The sequence below is a fragment of the Astyanax mexicanus genome, chromosome 13, assembly GCF_023375975.1.
Source record: "Astyanax mexicanus isolate ESR-SI-001 chromosome 13, AstMex3_surface, whole genome shotgun sequence".
Lineage (NCBI taxonomy): Eukaryota > Metazoa > Chordata > Actinopteri > Characiformes > Acestrorhamphidae > Astyanax > Astyanax mexicanus.
Window position 1 is genome coordinate 31,207,591 of NC_064420.1, and position 22,707 is coordinate 31,230,297.

General features: G+C 37.7%; 1 protein-coding gene across 8 annotated transcripts in view; it reads left to right on the plus strand.

Moving 5' to 3' along the window:
* myt1b (myelin transcription factor 1b) overlaps positions 1-22,707 on the plus strand; it is an 83,068-nt gene that overhangs the window by 18,326 nt on the left and 42,035 nt on the right. For 6 of the 8 annotated variants that reach the window (XR_007441600.1, XM_015606214.3, XM_022677332.2 and 3 more), the window contains exons 2-6: positions 974-1,074; positions 11,005-11,059; positions 11,976-12,006; positions 18,049-18,108; positions 20,630-20,919. Coding sequence is in view for 7 of the 8 variants with exons in the window: in XM_015606214.3 (XP_015461700.3) it covers positions 974-1,074; positions 11,005-11,059; positions 11,976-12,006; positions 18,049-18,108; positions 20,630-20,919 (537 nt within the window). In the remaining variant the exon portion in view is untranslated. The remainder of the gene's footprint in view (positions 1-973; positions 1,075-11,004; positions 11,060-11,975; positions 12,007-18,048; positions 18,109-20,629; positions 20,920-22,707) is intronic. The other 2 variants (XM_007250769.3, XM_049486475.1) reach the window with 1 other exon arrangement.

The following is a 22,707-nucleotide window of genomic DNA, read 5'->3' on the forward strand; positions in this document are numbered from 1 at the left end:
GTAAATATTGTATTTCCTTTTCTTTTTTTTTATTCATTCCCTTCATTCTGGCTCATGTTTCTTCTTTCTTTTTTTTTTTTTTTCTTTAGCATATATAGCTTCTTTGGCATATATAGCTTATATTGGTTTCTGTTTAAAATTTATATCGGTTTCTTCCTTTCATTGTTCTTTCTTTCTTTCTTTCCATTTCTTATTCGTATTTCCTTTACTTTTTTCATTCATTCCCTCCATTTTGGTTCCTTTTTTCTTTTTTCTTCATATCCTTTATCTTGGCTTCTGTTTAAAATAGCATCCTTCCTTCCATTGTTCTTTCTTTTTTTCTAATCCATTTCTTATCCCTTTTTCTTTATTTATTTATTTATTTTACAACTTCATTCTTTCTATTTCTTCCTTTTTTCTCTGTCTTACATTTCTTCTTCTTTTTTCATATATTCCCTTCATTAAAAAAAACTTTCTTTAATTGTTCTTTCTCTTTCTCTCTTTCCTTCTTTGTTTTTATTTTTTCCTACTTTCTGTCTTTACCTTCAAATTGGTTGTTTTTCTTTGTTTGTTTGTTTGTTTTTATTTTATCCTACTTTCCTACTTTCTTTCGTTCGTTCTTTCTTTCTTTCTTTCTTTATTATTTCATTGTTTGCTTGCTACCTTTTTTTATGTACTTTCTTTATTTCCTTCTTTTCTGTATGCCTTCCTTCGTCTATTCATGATTTCATTGCCTTCTTTTCCTTTCTTTCTTACTTTATTCTTTCTTTCTTTCTTAATATCTAATTTATTTATTTTTTCTCCATCTTGTTTTACTTTCTTTTCCTGCTTCCTCTCTTATGTACCATCTTCCTTTCTCTTTCTTTATATTCTTCTAGTTTCTATTTCTTTCCTCTGTTCTTTAAACTGTTACTTTCTGCTTTTTGTTTTGTTTCTTTCAAATGCACTTTCATCTAATGTCTTTCTGCTTTCTCTTTTTCTCTCTTTCCTACAGAGAATGAGTATCGGGGGGAGCTCCTGAACCAGCGCTGGACGCGAGGAGATAAGATCAGCCGCTGCCGGCCCTCTCTCAGACCACAGAGCCGACCAATCAAAGTGAGTCCCACCTGCACCGCCCATCCAATCACAGTGTCAGCAGGACACAGGTGTTTCTATAATCCTTACCAGTCAGGTGCAGCAGACATAGTCCCTACATAGTAATGACTCACGCTTTCCAGTTCTCTGGTACCACAAGCTGGAAAACAGTGTATCAGGTTAATGGTAGAAATGCCGGCTGTTATTTTTTCAGTGTCGGTCACCGCATTCTAACTTTATTTAAATTCATTTAAAGTCTTTCACTTTTTGTTGGGACGCCGTAGCTCTTCCTGTCCTGTGCTCTCCCAAAATTGCATTTTCAGAAGCTACTTGCATTATTTTTATTTTTTTGGGGGGTGGGGGTGGTGGGGGGGATTGAAGAGACATGAAAGTGGGTATGTCCTTGAGCTGCTTTTGTTTGCTCTCTTTTCATCAGCATAAAAGAACCCCCCCCCCCTTTTTTTCTCTCCCTCTCTCTCCATCTCTCTCCACCGCTCTCTATCGCTCTCTATCTCCCTCATCCCCTTTCCCTCTCTCTCTCTCTCCCTCCCTTCCTCTGCACTTCTGCTTAGGTGTGTGTTTTTGTCCTGTGAGTGGTGCCTCACTCTTGTTTTATGCTTTTCTTTTTTGGAAAAGCCTGTTTTTGCGCAGCCCTTCCATCTCTTTCATTGCAGTAATGGGAAGCTCATTGGAGGGGATGGGGATAGGGGCATAGAGGTGGAAGGTGAGCGAGAGAGAGAGAGAGAGAGACAGAGAGAGAGAGACAGAGAGAGAGAGAGAGAGAGAGGGAGGGATTTTACACACTCTTTCCCCATGGGCCTAGTAAATGTGCTTTTTAACTTCACCTCTGATGGAAAGGATTCATCTGAAGCGATTGATTTATCGATCTGATTTGATACGATTCAAGGTTTACTGGTGCAAGTGCTGCTGCTTTCAAGAGCGTCCAATTAGATAATGCCACACTTTGAGAGATCAGCATCATCATCTAATGAGCTGTAGAAGCCTTGAGTGTTGCAATACTTCATATATATACATATATATAGCAATTTTCCTGTGTTTTGGCCTCCCATCCAAATGAAAACTGATGTTTTTTTGAACAAATATTAAACAAATCATAGTTTTAATCAAAACATTTTTTGGACAGGAAACACAGAGTCAGAAACGTTGATATAAGAACACATGGATATTTGTGGCTGAATCTCTAATACTTCTTTACTTTATATATGATTAAAAAAAAACTACTATGTCTACACGCAGATTGTACTAGATTTTGGATGTAGAAAAAATAAATAAATAAAGTAAATACTACTCTTACATATAAATAAGGCTCTGATTATTTCCCGACTAGTGCATCTTACAAAATTAGAATATTATTGAAAAGTTACTTTATTTTAGTAATTCAGTTTAAAATTTGAAACTCATATATTATATAGATGTATTACACACAGAGTGGTCTATTTTATTTATTTATTTTTTTATAGTTGATGATTATGGCTTGCAGCCAATGAAAACCCAAAAATCAGTGTCTGAGAAAATTAAAATATTAAATAAGACCATTTGGTACTTTTGGCAGTGTGGGCAGTGTGCCAAGTCCTGCTGGAAAATGAAATCCGCATCTCCATAAAAGTTGTCAGCAGAGGGAAGCATGAAGTGCTGTTAAGATTTTCTGGGAAAACACTGCACTGACTTGATAAAACAAAGTGGATCAACACCAGCAGATAACATGTCTCTCCAAACCATCAAGAGTAGAGAGACACACAGTCCGGGCTGCTTCAGGTCTATAGTGTGAAGTTTCCACAATTAGTGATGGTTTGGAGAGACATGTCATCTGCTGCTGTTGATCCACTGTGTTCTATCAAGTCCAAAATCAGTGCATTGTTTTCCCAGAAGATCTTACAGCACTTCATGCTTCCCTCTGCTGACAACTTTTATGAAGACGCGGGTTTCATTTTCCAGCAGGACTTGGCACACTGCCCTAAAATGTTTATTTTAAAGCAGCTGTATATGAGAATTGCCATTTTTGAGTCCTGACTCCCCCTATAGGTGGATAGTGTAGTTTACTTTTACTCCACTCCTCTACCACTCCATACAATTTGTGATTTATACACATGCTTTGTTTATTAGATAAAAGATACAGAAAGTAAAATAAGAATGTGGACTAAAATGGTAAAGTAATATTACAGTATTTTAAACAAACCACCAGTTTTTTTTTCTTTATCCCACTCTTAACGGTACACACAGACACATGCACACATACACATACAAATAATACAGATGTAGAAACACACACACACACACACACATACACACAAGCGTGAAAGCATATATGGGGGGCCACACACACTCATGTGTGTACAAAGCCATATACTGCAATTTATAGGCATTACACACTCAAACACACACACACACACACACATACATACAAAGACATATACTGTATGTACTGTATGTGCATATGCATTATTTTATATGTACCACACACTTTCTCACCCACAAACACATGTATTTATGTATGTGTGTGTAAAAAGCCATATACTATATATATATATATATATATATATATATATATATATATATATATATATATATATATATATATATATACACATTATATACAGCCATCACTTTATAGGTAGCACAACATGCTCTCTTTCTCTCTCTCTCTCTCTCTCTCTCTCTCTCTCTCTCTCTCTCTCTCTCTCACACACACACGTAAAAAGCAATATACTGTATATGCATGCAGCCATCAATTTATAGGTAACACACTCACACACACACACACACATACATACATACAAACACACACACAAGCACACACAGCTCCCCCTGGCTGTCAGTCAGACGCGGAGAGCTTCCATTAAATCCACTTGTCCTGTGATAGACGGGCTGGACGGATCTCCTTGACGACGGCATCGGACTCCTGTAATTGTCCGTCACTGTCCGCAGGTAATTTCCGAGCCGTCACTCGCCCTGTCACCGGGCCGGCAGTTGCCGAGTGGCGCCGGGTTTGGCACTCCTCATGTAAATGGGGGAGAGGAATAAAAGGCTCATTTATTCACACCAGGGGAGGAGAGGTGACCTTCTTTGTGGAGTCATTGCCCCCAGCCAGCAATTTACATAGAGCTGTCAGACCAGCGCAAGAGAGCGCTAGAGAGAGAGAGAGAGAGAGAGAGACTGAGAAGGAGTGCAGGCTGGCCGCCAGCCTGTACGGAGAGTACAGAGGGACATAATTAATATTGCAGCACACACAGCCTGCAGGGAGGCACACACACTCACACACACACACATACAAACACATACACTCACACCTCCCCGTACTCTAACCAATAAAAAACCCACATTGTTTATATTCTACACATTCTATACAATGCATTATCTCCCCCTTTCTCTCGCTTTCTCGCTCATTTTCTCCTGATCTTTCCCTCTCAATCCCTTTCTCTTTTCTCCTTCTCTCTTACTTTCTTTCTGTCTATTCTATTCCACTCTGCGTAATCCTCTTTAATTCAAATTAATTTATGTATGTCTTGCACTCGTTTGTTTCTCCACCTTTCTCACTCATTTCCACTCAATCTTGTCTCAGTGTTCTGTCCCATCTCTCTCTCTGTCTCACACTCTCTCACTCTCACTCTGTTCTCGTTTCTCTCTTTCTTGTTTTTCTCTCACTTTTCTCTCACTTACTTTTCAATCTTGTCTCAATGTTCTCTGTGGTCCCATCTCTATCTCCTTTTCTCTCTTTTTAATGCTTTTTTCTCAATCTCTCTCTTCTCTCTCTCGCCATATTTCTATTTTTATATTTTCTCTCTCACGTTCTCCTTACCTTTATCTTTACTCTCTTTTTTAAATCTAATTTTATTTAGCTCTCTGTGTAGGATTTATTGTAACTTTATTTTCTCTCTCTTGTTTTGTCTTTTAGATTAATTCTTCTCTTGTCCTTCACTTGTTGTTCTTGTATGTCTCTCTTTCTTGTTTTTCTCTCACTTTGCTTTCTTTTTCATCTGTTTTTGTTTAGCTCTCTTTTTAGGACTTATTTACTCTCTCTTATCTCTCTTATTTCTCTCTGTTTCTGTTCAGCTCTCAATGTGTGCCTTTTTCCCTCTCATTTTTCTTCTCTTTTTCTGTGCCTCCGTCTCTCTCTTTTTACTTTTGTCATCTCTCATCTCTCGTCCTTCTCTCAGTTCTCATTTATGCCTCTATTTCTTTCTTTCTATTTTCACTTCTCTCTTTCTGTTCAGCTCTGTTTGTCTCTCATTCTGACTTGCTCATTTCTCTTTCTATTACTCTCCTTTTTTATGTCATCTCTTACTTTGTTTATGTTCTTCTCTATCTTTCTACATTTTTCTTGTTTCTCCCAGTGTCTCACTCTTTCTCTTGTCTCCTTCTTTCCATTTTTATAAATTTATAAATTTTTCTGTTCATTTTTTTTACAAACATTTCACTCCTTTTGCATTTCTTAAGAATTTCTTGTTTTAGTTTGCCCTTGTCTCATTTTTTATGTCTGTACCTCCATTTCAGTCTTTTTGCATCTCTTCATCTTTCTCTTCAGCTTTGTTTATGCCTTACACTCTATCTACCATTCTCTTCTCTCTCTCTCTCTCTCTCTCTCTGCCCCCCAATTTCTACTGTCTCTCTTTTTCTCTTCATTGTTTCTTTTCAGCTCTCTTTATGCTCTCTTTTGGCCTTTCCATCACTATATTTCTTTTCTGTCATCTCTTACATTGTTTATGTCCTTCTCTCTCTTCCTCTGTTTTTTCTTGTTTCTCTTGTATCTCAATATTTCTCCTTCTGTCCATTTCTGTCCATTTCTTAGAGTTTTTAGCTTTAGTTTTCTCTCGTCTCTATTTTTTATGCCTCTAACTCACTTTCAGACTTTTCTCCATCTTTCTCCTCAGCTTTGTTTATGCCTTACACTCTATCTACCATTTTCTCTATCTCTCTCTTTTCTCCCTCAACTCACTTGCTTTATTCTCTCCATCCTCCATGTCTCCTTTACTCTCTCAGTGCTCATGTGTGTCTGTGTGTGTGTTATGTGTTCTGTGGTTCATACAGTGCACAGTCTCTGTTTTAAGACAGTAATTAAAGAATTACAGTAACGTGTGAGACGGAGGACAGGTTTGAACATACATTAAAAAGCGAGACATATCTGCTTTGAAAGAGATCTAGAGGAGAAGCAGGTGAAGCGGAGCCGGTACCGCTCTGACACAGGCTGCTGCTTCTTGCTTTTCTTTTTCTTTTTCTTTTTTCCACAAGCGTACAAATTTAATGAGGTGGAATTTGAAAAAAGAAGGAGGGGGATGCGGACTCTGATGTGTTTTACCTGTTTGAAAGGAACGCGCATGTAGCTATGGTTACGCAAACATGAAAGCAATGCAGGTCTCTATTACTGCCTGCGTGATTCATGTGTTGACTATCAGCTAAAGAAGGGAGAGAACGAGAGAGAGAGCGAGGGGAGAGAAAGCGAGCGAGAGAGAGAAAGAGGGAGAAGCACAGTATCATCGTTAAGAGGGGAAGAATGAAGGGGGGGCTCATCTGCCTTTCCCTCCTGCCCTTTGTGTACCCCCTGTGTGCTCCTGAAACGTCTCAGACAGCCCCCCAAACACACACTCTCTCTCACACACACACACACACTCTCTCTCTCTCTCTCTCTCTCTCTCTCTCTCTCTCTCTCTCTCACACACACACACACACACACACAGAGAAACTCAGACATCAACAACACAATGCTAGCACTCATGTCAGCTGGCCTTTTTGATGTGCGTGAACAAACTTTTCTCACAGGCCAGCAAGTTGAGTGTGTGTGTCCTTTTTTGTGCACGTGTGTGTGTTAGTGTGTGTGTTTGACACTGTGAGAACCTCCGAGCTCAGATCGTCAAAGAGCACAAAGCAGGCTTGTTACACACAACGAGAGCACATTTGTGTGTGTGGAAAAAAAAGGAAGCGAGATGGCACCTGTACGCCCGGATACAAGCAACACACCCCCTCCCTAACACACACACACACACACACACACACCCTCTCTCACAAACACAACCAACTTTTTATCCCCACGCCCACAGCTCCCACAACGTCCTCATTTATCCCACGCTGTGAAAAAGTCAACTATGGACAGGAAGCGCCTCTGCCAGAGAGAAAGAGAGAGAGGGAGAGAGATAGAGTAATGAAGAGAGATAGAGAGAGAGAGAGGGAGGGAGGAGGGGGGTAAATAGGAGAAAGAGAGTGAAAAAGAGAGTGTGTTTAACTCCAGTGTGCTCCTGCCAGGTTTGGGGGCCTTCTTCCAACAAAGATGCTAAGTGGAGTTCAGACTGAGGGTCAGTGGATGATGGGAGTTTTTTGGGATGGGGTTTGGGGGGTATTTGTATGAAGGCCATTCGATTTGCACTGCAGTCGGGTAATCAAGGCTAATGGTGCCATTCTGCCTTAACTTTAGACTTTTTTTTTCCTTTCACATCTATAGAAGTGAAGTTTATCCTCTTATTTCTATAGCAGTTCCTTTCACTTCTATAGCAGTGTAGTTTGTCCTTTTCTTTTTGCATTTCTATAGTGGTGTATTTTGTTCTGTTACTTCTATAATAATAATAATACATATGTGTATTATTTTTCCTTTCACCTCAATAGCAAACTTGATTTTCCTTCTTTTTTTTTTGCTTTAGTAGCTATGTAGTTTCTCATTTAACTGTACTGTACTGTACTGGAAATGTACATTTCTCTTTTCACGAATACAGCAGTGTCATTTTTCCTTTCACTTTTATAGCACTTCCTCTCAGTTCTAAAGCATTTTCGTGTTTCCTTTCACTTTTATAGCAGTTCATCTCAGTTCTAAAGCAGTGGCATTTTTTCCTTTCGCTTTTACAGTAGTTACTCTTATTTCTAAATCAGTGTCTTTTTTCCTTTCACTTTTATAGCATTTCCCCTCACAGTTCTAAAGCAGTTAATTTTTTTCTTTCACTTTTATAGCAGTTCCTCATAGTTCTAAAGCAGTTACATTTTTTTCTTTCACTTCTATAGCAGTTCCTCATAGTTCTAAAGCAGTTAATTTTTTCTTTCACTTTTATAGCAGTTCCTCATAGTTCTAAAGCAGTTACATTTTTTATTTCACTTTTATAGCAGTTCCTCACAGTTCTACAGCAGTTACATTTTTTATTTCACTTTTATATCAGTTCCTCACAGTTCTAAAGCAGTTAATTTTTTCTTTCACTTTTATAGCAGTTCCTCACAGTTCTAAAGCAGTTACATTTTTTATTTCACTTTTATAGCAGTTCCTCACAGTTCTAAAGCAGTTACATTTTTTCTTTCACTTTTATAGCAGTTTCTATAGCAGTTCAGCTTCTATAGCAGAGTTGCGTTTTATTTCAGTTCTTTAGCAGGTCTTTTCAGTTCTATAGCAGTGCAGTTTTTTTCTTCTTTCATATCTATAAAAATGTACTTTTCCCTTTTACTTCATTCACTTTATTCTGTCACTTCTATAACAGAACTGTTTTTCGCAATGTAGTTTTTCTTTCACTTCTATAGTGGAATAGTTTTTCACTTCAATAGAATGTAGCTTTTCTTTTCACTTATAGAGCTGTGCGTGTATGTAGCTCCTTTCAGTTTTGTAGCACGATAGGTTATCCTTTTATTTCTATAGTAGAATAATTTGTCCTTTCACTTCTGTAGTAGTGCATTATTTCCTTTTGCTTCTATAGCAGTTCCTTTCACACTGTAAAGAAGTCAACTATCATCAGGAAGCGCCTCTGGCAGAGAGAAAGGGAGATATAGAGGGAAAGAGAAACTCCAGTGTGCTCCTGCCAGGTTTGGGGGCCTTCTTCCAACAAAGATGCTAAGTGGAGTTCAGACTGAGGGTCAGTGGATGATGGGAGTTTTTTGGGATGGGGTTTGGGGGGTATTTGTATGAAGGCCATTCGATTTGCACTGCAGTCGGGTAATCAAGGCTAATGGTGCCATTGTGCTTTAAAAACAGCCAATAGCTTTAGAGTGAGCTCATTTTAGTACCACTATGTGTGTGTGTGTGTGTGTGTGTGTGTGTGTATATATGTGTGTGTATGGAACAGGGTTTGACACCTGCTCCTTTGTGCCAGAAAGCGCCAGTCTAGCGTGCGAGGCAGCGCACCAGCCCTTGTGCGAGAGGAATTACAGTGATTTGGAGTGACTGTGTTTGTATTATTGTTAGCCCTGTGCTTATTATTACTGTTATAATTACCACTCACGCATCCCATGGGGCCTCGGTCACAAATGGGCCTTTTTTTTTTTTTCCCCACCGCAGATGCCCTGCACTACACCCCCCCTCCCCCCAAAAAGCGCCAGCTAATCATATTGATTGTTCAGGTGCAGCAAATTGCAGGGTGATGAAGCGATGGAGAGTGGGAAAGACAGAAGGAGAGTGAATGTGGTGTACATTTTTTGGAGTGTCGTTTATTTCCGCTTCACCTCAAGAGCGGAGTTCATTGTTTCGCTTCCGTAGGAGTGTGTTCTAACCTTTTTAACATTCTCTTCTGCACGTGTACTTGTTTACCTTTCACTTTTTCAGTTCATTCAGTTCTATAGATATATATATATATATTTTTTTTCTTTCACTTCTTTTACTGAGTATACATATTATATTCCCTTTTGTATTTTTCAGTTAAGAGTTTCCTTTTTATCACTTTAATAGAAGTGCACTTTGTTTTTCTCTCCCTTTCCAGCTCCCGTAAATCCAAAAAAGGCATTTTAGTTTTCACTTCTATAGCTGTGTAGTTTTTCCATTGATTTCAGGAGCAGTTTAGTTTGACATTTTATTTCTACAGCAGTTTAATAGGACTGTAGATTGTTCTTTCAGTTCTGTGCAGCAGTTTCTGTCAGTTCTCTATCAGTGTAATTGTCCTTTCACTTCTTTAGCAGTTGCATTCAGTTCTATAGCAGAGATGGTTTCACTTTTTTAATAGCTGTAATTTGTTAGTTTACTTAGCGCACAATAGCAGCACAGCACAGTCCCTTTACTTCTAAAGCATTTAATTGTACTTTTGTAGCAGTGTAGTTTTGCTTCTGTCTGTAGTCTTTCCTTTCAGTTTCTATAGCTGTGTAGTTTTGTCTGTTTGGACTTCTAAAGCGTGGTAGCTTGAGTTTGTGAGTATTTTGTCCTTTTACTTCAGATTCACTGCAGTGTATCTTCTCTTTCAATTCTAAAACTAAAATGGTTCGTTTTATGGCTGTAAGAGTGTAGTTTTTCTTTTCACTTTTATAGAAGTGTGAGTATCTCTGTCCCTTTGTAAAGCAGTTTAGTTTCCTCCAATACATGTGAAGTCAGCCACCACCTCTTTTTGAACTGCTGCTGATGCAGCATTGCTAAGTAGCATCACAGCGCGTTTAGAGGAAAGCGCAGCAACTTGGTTCTGATACATCAGCTCACAGACGCCTTGTGCTGATTGACATCACCCTAAAAGTGATGGGGTGAAAGAGCGCCATTTACCTACCCAGAAAGAAAGAAAGGCCAATTGTGCTCTCTCAGGGCTCTGGCATATGATGACAATCTGCATGACCAGGATTCGAACCTGCGATCTACCTAGAATAGTGGCAGCACCTTAGACCAATATCATTTTGCCATTCATTTCTATAGCAGTGTAGGTTTACTTGAATGTTTGTATTTTACCTCAACTGACAACAGCTTTACATGTTTGACTGTTTATCTGCATTTTATTATGTTTATCTGACTGTGTTTCAATATGTTCTCAAAGGGACATAAATATAGTCAAGAGATTTCCTTTTGTTATTTAATTTACAGTTGGTGTTAGATTTAAGTGTAGGCAGAGCGGTATTATTATTATTAATATTCATCAGTGTGAGTCAGTTTATTACTTTTTCAGTATTACACAATTCAGTGGATAGCTGTTTGTGTGTGTGTGTGTGTGAGAGAGAGAGAGAGAGAGAGAGAGAGAGAGAATATGAAGGTCTTCTGACTCTGTCTTTCTCTTGCTGTGACAGATGAGTTTGGATATTGATGACAAGCGGACACGTACACGGTCCAAGGGAGGAAGAAGTAAGTATCCTTTTTTTTACCCCTCTCTCTCTTTATCTCTCTCTCTTCCTGCAAATCTCTCATTCTTTCCTGCTCTAGAGTCATCATTTCCGCCGCTCAGCTAAACATCATTTCTGCAGGTCAGCTAAGCATCACTTTTCAGCTCCATTCAAAGCGCTCCTGCCTGCTGACCTTCTAGACTCAGGCCGCTGTTGTCCGGGTGAAGCTGAGACGGGTGGGTGAAGGATTTACGGCCGAGCGCAGGGCGCGACGCAGGAGGAGAGATAGCATGACGAAAGATACAGAAATGCAATAGTACAGCAGCGAGCAGCGAACAATGTGAAATGATGCTGGGCTTTGAAATCCCGCTTGTCTCGCTGTGAGCTGTTGGCGGTATCAAAAAACGTCTTAATGAAAAGCTTTAAAAGCTCTGTTTTAATCTGAAGACCTACATAATGCTGCTTTTTCGTTTTTTGTAATTCTGCTGCTACTCATGTTTAGTGTAAGTGTGACTCTTAGAGGTATTGATAAAGAAAAACGCTATGTTTACAGCTGATTCCACATTTTTTATTTTTTTTTCCTTCGGATTTGATGTTGTTTTTTTTTTTTTTTTCTCGCTTTTAATTCCACTGCAACAATTAATCACTGGTTTCGTGCTGAAGGCTGCATAGAGCTGCGCACTTTAGGCCTCATCAAGCTGGGGTGTTTTGGCTGAATCAGTTGTTCTGGCAGCGTGTGTGTGTGTGTATATGTATGTGTGTGTGTGTTTTTCTCTGCTAATGCAGTCATGTATGTTTCTGCATGTGCTCTCCAGGGATCTCTACGCGTTCCTGAGTTATTGATTGTAGTTCCTTGTGGTTATTTGCACTCAGGCTTTTTTCTGCTTAGATTTTTTTTTTTTCACGCTCCTCATTGTCTCTGTTTTCTTTTTCCACAGCTCCCACCGAGACTGTAGGACAGGAGCTGAGGTAAGACAGATTTGTCCTGTGTAGACAAACATGCCAACACGTCGCCCTGCTTTGTTTGCGCGTGTCGTTTTTAAGTGGCTCAGCATTAAGACCTCAACGCATCATGTTAAGCAAAACCTTGTGCTTACTTAGTGTATCGTCAGCATCGTGCACGCTCAGAATTCAGAATGCAGCTCAGATCACATTACATGTTGAAGCAAAAACGAATTGATTTGCTGTCAAATTTTGATTGCTTAGGTTTGGTCTTTTACAGTGTCTTTTTGTTATAGCCTGTATTTGGCAGTAGCTTAAACAAATCTAAAGTAACTCAAAAGTTTTTCAGGGGGTCGTCTGGGAAAAATATTTTCACACTTCTATTGAGTGATAAAACATTTGCCTCTGGACTGGAATTGAAAAAAAACAGTGAGTTTTTTGGCTTTTTTTTATTTAGTTTTTTTCTCTGTCAGGTGACATCATGTTCAGTAGCTCCTCCATTTCCACTTGCTGTTGTGTTTATGTGGATCTTCATGGAAATGCACACCCAAAATGTGGTTAAATGCGAGGTGATAAAACTCAGACATGTGTATCCGGACGAGAATAAAATTACCAGAGGACCACAGAGCGAAAAACATTAGATAATTCAGCCGGCAAGTTTCTCAGAGGACGTCTGAGAAAAACACATACATGGTCGTTCCTGACGGGAATAAAATCAAAAAGTCCCCCCATAAAAGATAAAATTACCCCAGGACCCCCTGAGAAGCGAATCCCGTCCAGATAGGGCTATAGTCAGATATGAGGCACTTACCGTATTTTATGGACTATACGGGGCACCATATTAGATGGCACACTATCAATGAACGTCTTTTTTTTTGGTCTATTTTCATACATAAGGCGCACCGGGTTATAAAGTGTATTTTAAGTGACAGTAGTACGAAACAAATTTAGCAGGTCTACTCACCTTTGAAGAACGAAAGAGCTAGCGCTGTGGTTAGCGTCTAATTCTAATACCGCTCCAGCCTCAGTGCTGGAGAAACTTCTCTAAAACTCCTTTATAACGCTGTACTTTAGAGAAGTGGCTTTACTGCTCCCACCGGATCATAGGGCGCACTGTCAGGTTTTATGAAAATAAAGGATAAATATGGAGTATATGATTTGTAGTAGATTGGATGCACTTGTGTCGTACTGAATTCAAACTCCCTGCCAGAATTTGTGAGTGTGAAACTGACATTTCTGGTGGGGAGTCAAAACTTGGCACAACATCAGCAGCCCAACAAAATAAAAGATAAAAACGTCCCAGATAGATACAGGTCAAGATAGTCTAGTCTGATCTGAGAACAGAATCAGAACAGATTAATGAGGTTTGAGGTTAATCTACAGTTAATACAGCTGTTATTTACATAGTGGCTGTTTTTACATAGTAACACATGGCTGTTTTAAATTAAAAGTCAAAAATAAAAATCTTTCAACATGGCCTAAAACTCATAGATTGTAGATACCAATCGAATCTACACTCTCCAAAAAACATAGTGCATCCAACAAGATCTGTATGATCTCTTCAGAAATAAAACTAAAAATACTGATTCTACACACTGATCCATTTTACACATACGTATGTGTGCAGTTCATCATTTGGCGAAAGGTTTAAACCAGTAAAACATAAATAATTAGCCTGTTTATATCCATTTCGACAGCAGATTGACCATTATGGAGCCAAACAGAGGCTATAATGAAGACTATTTTAAAAAGACATTAAAATGAGCTGTGCAAACTATTGCTTTAATGTGGAAAACAAATAGTAGAGACCAAACTGAACATACTAAAAGAAATAGTCAATAGCAATAAACATACTAACAAACATTTTGATGCAATTGTGTAAATAAGCAAGTCAGACATACGGATATACACTGCAAATTCTGATAAAGATTGAGTTGAATTGATTAATAAATTAAATGGATTTCAATCTGGGCCTGTTTCCCAAAAGCAGAAAGAATATTTTTATATTATATATTATATTATTTAGTAGTTTTTAATAGAACTGTATAGACGGTGTGTTGCGTAACAAAGAATACAGATTTGTTTTATCTGTGTAACAATAGGTGTACAATATATTCATATACATTTGCTTACGTTGTACCTCCATGGATGATGCCCAAATGTTTGCCTATAATTTTCATTTCAAAATTCTTTTTTTTTTTTCCTCACAAAATCTGATGAATTTAATTTGGTCTGTCACATTGACCTTGTCAGGTTCATCTATACCATGCTAGAGTGTACTTTTCCAGTGTACTATCCAGTATATGCTGAAATGGCTCAGTCAAGCAGCTCTTATAGCAGCTCTGGTACTTTACACTCTCGTTTCTCATTTCACGGTCAAGCATTCCATGAAGTTTACGAGGCCGAGATTTACGGCCATATCCAATAGCATCAGGGTCAGTTATAGAGCTCTGCAGCCATGTTTCCTTACATGCCTTAAACATTTCACTCTTTAAACTCATTACAATTCATGGGCCTGTATGTGGATCCACACATTTTAATCAATATGGCCAGGCTCCACTCAATGATTATGTTTGCAAAACCAAGAAGGTTTCATTAAAATTGGCTAAGAATTTGCTACTGTGTTAACGTTGATGTAATATACAATGTAATAAAGCAAAAATACATTAGTTTTTAATTTTAAAGGAATAGTTCAGCAAATAAGATGATTTACTGCTTACCACATATGTAGTCAAACAGCCAAGATATACAGTATTTATCGTTTCTGTCATGCAAAAAAACATTTAACTTCAAAAGGAAAAACAAAAAATCCTGTATTAAAATGGTGCTTTCTTATTATTTTAGTTTTATTTGTAATTGTTTTTATTTTTTGTATTTTTTTTCTATATCTTTTTCCTTTTTTATTATTAGGTATATTTTTATTTATGTTTATATATGGTTTTTTTTTTTCGATTTTATAGTTTTCTCATATTTTCTAGACATTTCTTCTTTATTAACGCTGCTATTTTGCAGATATTAACAAGTTGCTTTCTAATTATTTTAGTTCTATTTGTAATTGTTTTAACTTTATTTTTTTATTTATTTTCTTCACCTTTTTTCTTTAACATTTTTTATTATGTATATTTTTATATATTTTTACTTATATTCTATAGTTTTCTTTTTTTGTTTAGTTATAGACATTTCTTCTTTATTAAAATTGCCATTTGCAGATATAACAAAATTGCTTTTGGTTCTATTTGTAATAGTTTTTTTAATTTATTTTCTTCACCTTTTTCCGTTTTTTTAATCATATTTATTTATATATGTATATATTTTTTTTCTCATATTTTACTATTTTCTCTTTTCTTTTTATTGTTTTACTTTTCATTGTTTTCATATTATTTTATTAATTTTATTGCTGCTTATCATTTTAGAATCTTTGTCTTAACCATCATAATTTGCTATATGTTCCTCTTGTTCATCAATGGCATGATGGTATCCATCTCCATCTTTGGAGATTATTGCTAATTTCATAAGCAAAACAAGCCAAAAACGTCATGTTTTTTGTGCATTAGTATACAACAAGCTATACATTATTCATGATTCATGGTTTTTGTCATTTATTAAACCATGATTCTGAATCAGTAATTAATTTTTGCGTGAAAAAAACACATAAAATCTGTTCTCTTAGTTCATATTTATGTTGCATTTCCACAAGATGGATATGTATCTGATCTAGTGCCACAGTTAAAGATCTGATTATTTTAGCCCCATTAAAAATGGATTTGAGTCAACCTGGTAGTGTGAACATATTCAAAGTGGTTCTAATTATTTCTGGTCACTGAAAGTATCTGCCCTAAAATGTTTTGAGCAGAATTAAAGATATTTATTTGAGTGTATACTTTAAGGTAGGTGATGGTCCACAGTAGATCCAGTGTTTGTTAGCAATGTTAGCCTAGCATCTTCCATTCTTACCTGAAGAAGTCAAACATGTTTTGTGATGTCCTAAAACTTGCATCAGCGGGTATTAATTCCTACTAATACGATTTTTTTTTCTGATAAAATATAATATAATATAAGGATAATATATAATATTGGTCACATAGACTAATAATCCTGTAGTCAGAGCAGTTACAGGGTTAAATTGACAAAGAACATCTGCAGCCATTAATTCCTTGAAGTCTGTAACCAGGTATTCCTGTAACCTTCCAAAGACCTCACACTATACAGCATAACGCTGGTTGCGTGACATGATGCGTTGGGGCAGGTGTTGCACCACAGTTCAGAAGCTTGTCCTTGTTTTATTTCGCTGCCGCTAATCACAGGAATGCACGCACATTTGCATGAACACAGAGTCCTACATGCAGTTTGCCCATTAACACGTTCTCTCATGCATATGCATGGCCACAGGTTATCATCTTGCATGACATGTTCATAAATGGCCCTGCTGCTGCAGCTCCTGCTGCTCGCGCCTGTACTCTCTAGTGTACCTTACAATAACACATGCCAGCACTGCTGCTACTGCTGCTGCCTCACTGCTGACAAGAGTGTACAGGTGTGGAGAAGGGGATTGTTTTTGTTTTTGTTTGTTTAAATACGTGAAAGCGCTAACAGGATCTGTAAAACTTGATGAGAGGCTTGATAAGCAAAGAAATAAAATGAAATAAAACGAAACCAACAGGGAGTAGATCAGCACAGCAGTGCCAATATTACACGTTATAGCACAAACCTCGATTATACCTGCAATTATACCACAGTTCCCTGTGAATGTGTTTAGTTTCAAATTTACAAATGAAGCAATGTTTATTAGCCCTTGGCCAAACATACTGTATGTAATGTAAATGGTTAGGGGCGGGGGGGGGGGGGGGGTGTACAGTGTGTGTTTATCGAAAATGTGTTTTTATATATGTTTTTCACAAAAAATGAGCCAATGCCAATGAGTTTGAGTTAGAAAAAATATTTTTTTATAATCATTTGATGAAAAATGAAAACGGGTCCCACAGACCCAAAACACCACACAAGAGTTAAAACAGTTCCATTGCTGCTCTGTTTGTAGCTGCACTATTTGGCTTGTAAGCGCTGCATCGTTGCTAGGTTATCTGTATGTAGTACAGAGTAATACATGGAGTGCTTCGGTTTCAGTGCATTACCAGCTGATAATGTCACTCATAGAACGCCTCTCAACCAATTACATTGCAGGGTCGGAACTAACTGTGGTATAATCAATCGCTTTTGATACAGATTACTTACAATCATAATGAGTGGACATAATGTTAATGCCAATATTGGGCATTCAGTGATTTATTAAGGTCATATTGAAGTTGAAACAAAGTTGATATTACTAGTGCATCTCTGTTTCATCTTTGATTCATCCATCATATTGACATATTGCTTTCGAAAGAGTGTAACTATATTTATACAGGGAGATTTATAAAATAAAACACCCTATAAGAATACAATGAAACACTACACTGTGTCTATAAACTTAAAAAAAAAAAACACACACACACACACACACACAAAGATCTTCACAGGTCACATTTTTCAAGCTATAAACACCAAATTTGGTGTAATGGTACAAATAATAATATAGTTTATTTTTCCCCTTATTAATTCTACAAAAACATTAATATTAATAGCAACACTGCCCAGGAACTTCACTTGTTAAATTTTACTTATTGTACTTTTTAAATCACTAGAAAAATCAGATCAAATCTGATAATAAAAGTCTCTTGAATAGTTTGTAGCGTTTGTCTAATGCACCAAAATTTAGATGGTTTTGGCCTGTTTTGGCTACTATACTTGCACAGATCTCCACCAGAGGAGACGTATTTTCACAATAGCACATTTTGAACATTATGAACATTGTTAGTCATATTTTAACCAGTGATTGGTACTAAGCGAAACAGCAGAACTGAAAATAAAATACTTGTGTTTTAACAAAAAATACTGTTTCTCCTTGACCCAAACTGGATTTTTGTCAATATTCTGTAAATTCTAAGTTATTATAGTTGTATGCATTTATGGGCGAAGCATGGACAGTTCAGTTTGAGGCTGAAGTTGATTTCATTTACTTCTAACCCCATTTAGCTGTCCTACGCCAGGATACAATGGTTCTGGCCATATCAGTGGCAATGCTCGACACAGAAGGTATGGCAGGATAATTCTGCACTAGAAACCCTTTAGTCTTCTGTAGTTGTAGTTTATACAGTAGTACTCTAGAGTTAATAGTATTCTGTAGTTGTAGTTTTTACAGTAGTACTCTGTAGTAACTAGCCCTCTATTGGCCTTCTCTGCTCTTTGTTACAGGAAAATGCCAATTTGGTTGCTGAAAATGAAATAAAATATTGGAGATGTTTGAAAACACAGACATTACAACACGTGCATGTTTCTGGCTGAATCCCAAATATCTCTTTACTTACTCCCTATATAGTGAACTACATAAGGCATATAACTACTTTCTCTGCACACAGACAACGCTAGATTACAGATTTCAACATGTGAATGAATTTAAGGGGGAGGAAATTTTAATTTTTCTCTCTGTATCTCTCTTTCTCTTTCTCTCTCTCTCTTTCCTTTGAGGTACTATCACCACATACAGGTTTTGGAGGAGGATTTTTAGTTTCTCTCTCTTTTTCACTTTTTTCTTCTCTCTCTCTCTTTCTCTCTCTCTTTCTCTTGTTGTTCTCTCTCTCTTTCCTTTGAGGTACTATCACCACATACAGGTTTTGGGGAAGGATTTTAGTTTCTCTCTCTTTTTCACTTTCTTCTTCTCTCTCTCTCTCTCTCTCTCTCTCTCTCTCTTTCTCTCGCTTGCTCTCCTTTTTCTCCTTTTATGAGCTACTATCACCACATTTAGTGGTCACCAAATTTAGTTTCTATCTATCTATCTATCTATCTATCTATCTATCTATCTATCTATCTATCTATCTATCTATCTATCTATGAGGTACTATCGCCACATACAGGTTTTGGGGAAGGATTTTTAGTTTCTCTCTCTTTTTCACTTTCTTCTTCTCTCTCTCTCTGTCTCTGTCTCTCTTGCTCTCTCTCTCTCTCTCTCTCTCTCTCTCTCTCTCGCTCTTTCTATCTATCTATCTATCTATCTATCTATCTATTTATCTATCTATGAGGTACTATCACCACATACAGGTTTTGGGGAAGGACATTTTCTCTTTCTCAGTGGCCTTTAAACAGGGCACTGAGTCATATCTCTCTGTATCTCTCTCACTCTCCTCCTCTCTTCCTCACTTCAACCCCTTTAGCCCTTGTTTCCCTTTGGCTCTCTTCCTCATCTCTTGCTTCCTCTGCATCTCTCTCTCTCTCCCCCTCTCTCTCTCTCACATCATCTTTTCCCCCTCCCCACTTTTTCTCTCTGTGAAGCCTTTAGGCAGGGCATTGAGTGATGTCTCCCGCTTATTGGAAACATATTACAGTTGCCTTTATTTACATGTGTATCTGTTCAGGAGGCCATTTTAGATGCGCCGTGTTTATAGATCACTCTGTGTCTTTTTTCAATAGCCAGGCTTTCTAGGTGAGGGGTTTATTGAATTTTGTCCTCCGCCGCTATTCTCTTTCTCTCTCTCGTCTTTTTTCGCTCTCTGTTCCTCTTTGATTGAGGTATAATTAATTGTTCCAGTCAATTGACTGTGATGTATAATGGGATTTAGCTGGTACAGCGCCCTCCGCGGGTCATGCAGAGCATCACAGCTTCCTTCCTTTTCATCAGTTCTTATTGCATTTGCTCTCATTGTGTTGCATGTGCTGTTTGGGTGGTTTTAATTTAAGTGTATTTTATTGGCTTTATATTCTGAAACTCTCATGCAACTTTATTTCCTTTAAACATCCATAAAATGAAATGTGCCTTGAGTGCACAATGCAAAACCTGTTAAGCGAAAGTTGCATAAAACAGCTTGTGTAGTCCATGTAGAGAAGTCAATTGTCAATAGGCCAATAGAAAAAGAAACTTTGGAGCAGAGAAACATGAACCTATTGGGACCACACCTACGCAGACATTGCCCAGAATTGAGTTGTGGAGCAGTGGAACTATGTTCTCTAAAATTATGTTTCTCTATCCAATTCTTCAGGGATGAGCTAAAGAAAGTTATTGTTGGTAAAAGCAATCAAATTCTCACAACAATGACATTCAAAATCTTGTTAAAAGTCCTTCCTGGAGAGTAGAAACAGTGAACCGTTTTATTTTTCCATTATTGATTCCGTTATTTACTATTGACTGTAATTTGGAGTCCCACAAGGCTCTATTCGGGGGCTTATAAAACAAAACGATATATGATAATTATATAGTAATGTAGATAGAAAAGTGAAGAAATGTGGGTAATATTGTCTTAGTATCCAAGGAAGGCTTTCCATAGACTTTGAAGCAGCATCTAGTAACAATTGTGTTAGTACCACTGTACCCCAAATTACCCAAACCTGGCATTGATGAGTCATGATGTCAAATGGTTCACGTTTATCTGCTCCAGAGAGTCCTATTCTATTGGCAGTACCTCTCTACAGGGACTAGACAAGGTCTGAGTGTACATTTGCACATCTTTGTCTGCAATTCATTACATACAGAAGGGTTGGCACCAACTTTTGTGCATATAGAGTGTTCTGATTATTTATTTATTTTTTATTATTATATACTGTATTATCCCTCCTTTCCCCACAGTATGCTCAGCTGCCCAGTGGCCAAGAAGAGGAGGCTGCAGGAAGAGGAAGAGGAGGCAGAGCAGCAGCAGCCTGTCTCCAAGAGGAAGTCCCACCCCCTGAAGCTGGCGATGGACGAGTGCTTCAACGCCGAGAGTGAGGGGAGCGGGGAGGAAGAGCTGGAGGTGAAGGAGGAAGACGAGGTAGAGGAGGGAGAAGCCCAGCAGCAGTGCCGCGACGGAGAACATCAGGAGGAAGAGGAGCAGAAAGCCGAGAGCAACGGCGCAAAACAGGCAGATGAGGGCGATGAAGGTGAGCGCAGTCTTGCCACATGTCTGCGACTACAACAGCCTGTTGCCATAGAGACACGGGAGAATGGCCCAACCGGAGAAGGGGGAAAAATTCATAAAGAGATGATAAAATTCACTGAAATATTTCCCACATCCCAGCTCAGTTTCATCATTGTCATAACTTCACTTTTTTTTTTTCAACCATTTGAAACGTCAGCTACCCTTAGATTGTGGTAATGTTTCATGATGAGTAAAGCAAAGGGAAAAGGGTTTCAGACGCAACAGCCTTGTAAAAATCTTTTAAACTTTTAATCTTGTGGAATTTACTTTTTTCTCATTTTATAAAGCGATACTTTCGGAGCTGAAGTGTTTAAACTATATGTATAAAGTGTCTATAAACAATATTTACCTTTTTGGATATTTTCCCCTTTTAGAAATAGAATCATGGTCAATATAATTAGGCCTTTTGACAATAATTTACAAATTACAGCTCTCAACAGCAGAGCTTTGGGCAGTTTTTTTTTTTTTTTAACTATGTGGTATGTGGTAAATCTGTGTGGGATTTAGCCTCTGAATCTGCCCACTACCATTCCCCCGGTTTCATTTCCACACTCAGGGTTGCCGGTTATAGAACACAGCATATAAACAGTGTGCTGCAGCCATGGAAATGGGTAACCTGGCGATTTTTCTGCTGAACAGATAATCACTGAGCTTCAGTATGGTTGCTAATCATATTCAGGTAATTTATCACCACCACCACCACCACTAGCATTGTAAAGACTGATATTTTGGACACTAAAACCTATATATTCAGTGATCAGCTACACAGTAAGACTAGTTGATGCTTGCTATTGTCTGTCAATCTGGCAACCTGCACAAGTTTCACATCTTGGGAGGAAAGGGTGGAGCAGAAAAGTCTATACAGTGTTTGGAAATTGGACTCCTGTAGCCATTTCACACACTTTCTCTTATTTAGTACTGATTGCTCCTTTAAAGTAAAATTAAAAGTTAGATTAAGATTAGACAAAGTAATGTCAATTAAATAGAAAATATAATGTAAAATAAGTGATTACATAAATATTAAACTCATTTTAAGGGTATGACCTTTGTGATTATAGTATGAAGACATTATTATAGTATTATGATTATAGTACTGAAGAGTCCAGTTACTGATTAAACATTATTCCTGGCTATAAACACACAATTAATACAGAAGAAGTCATTACATAACTCAGAGAACAGGTAGGTTATTTATGAGTAAGTCAGAGAAAAATCCCCTGTAGTTCAGTTAAATCCATCCTTAGGAAATCTGCCTAAAACAGGCCGTCCACACAAATTGAGGTGCTGTGTAGGAGGAACCCTGCATATGACAACTGAGTCCCAGGTTCCTCATCAATCAAAGTTTTATGGGAGTCATCCACAGCTATGAAGCATGGTGGCGGCAGCATCAATGTAACTCTTTCTGTGTAGTCATGAGTGTTTTGGTTGTTTCCCTACTCCCTACTATAATAACAGCCCTTAAATGTTGTACAATTTGTGAGTGTTAGTTTGTGTACTGTCTCCTTAAAAAGCATACTAATGTAGTCACATGACTCCACCTTGTCCAGTCTGTGACATGGAAGCAACATGGAGGAGAAGCTGAAAAAAAACTACTCATTGGTTCCCTAAAGAACCAGGTTTGCGAAAAAGAAGTGCAAGTGTGAAGAACCTTTAAATTAACCATGAATCTTTTCATTAATTCAGTATGTCAGAATTCCTAGAACATTTTGTAATATCCTGAGGAGCTTAGAAGCTTAAAATAAATGATTTA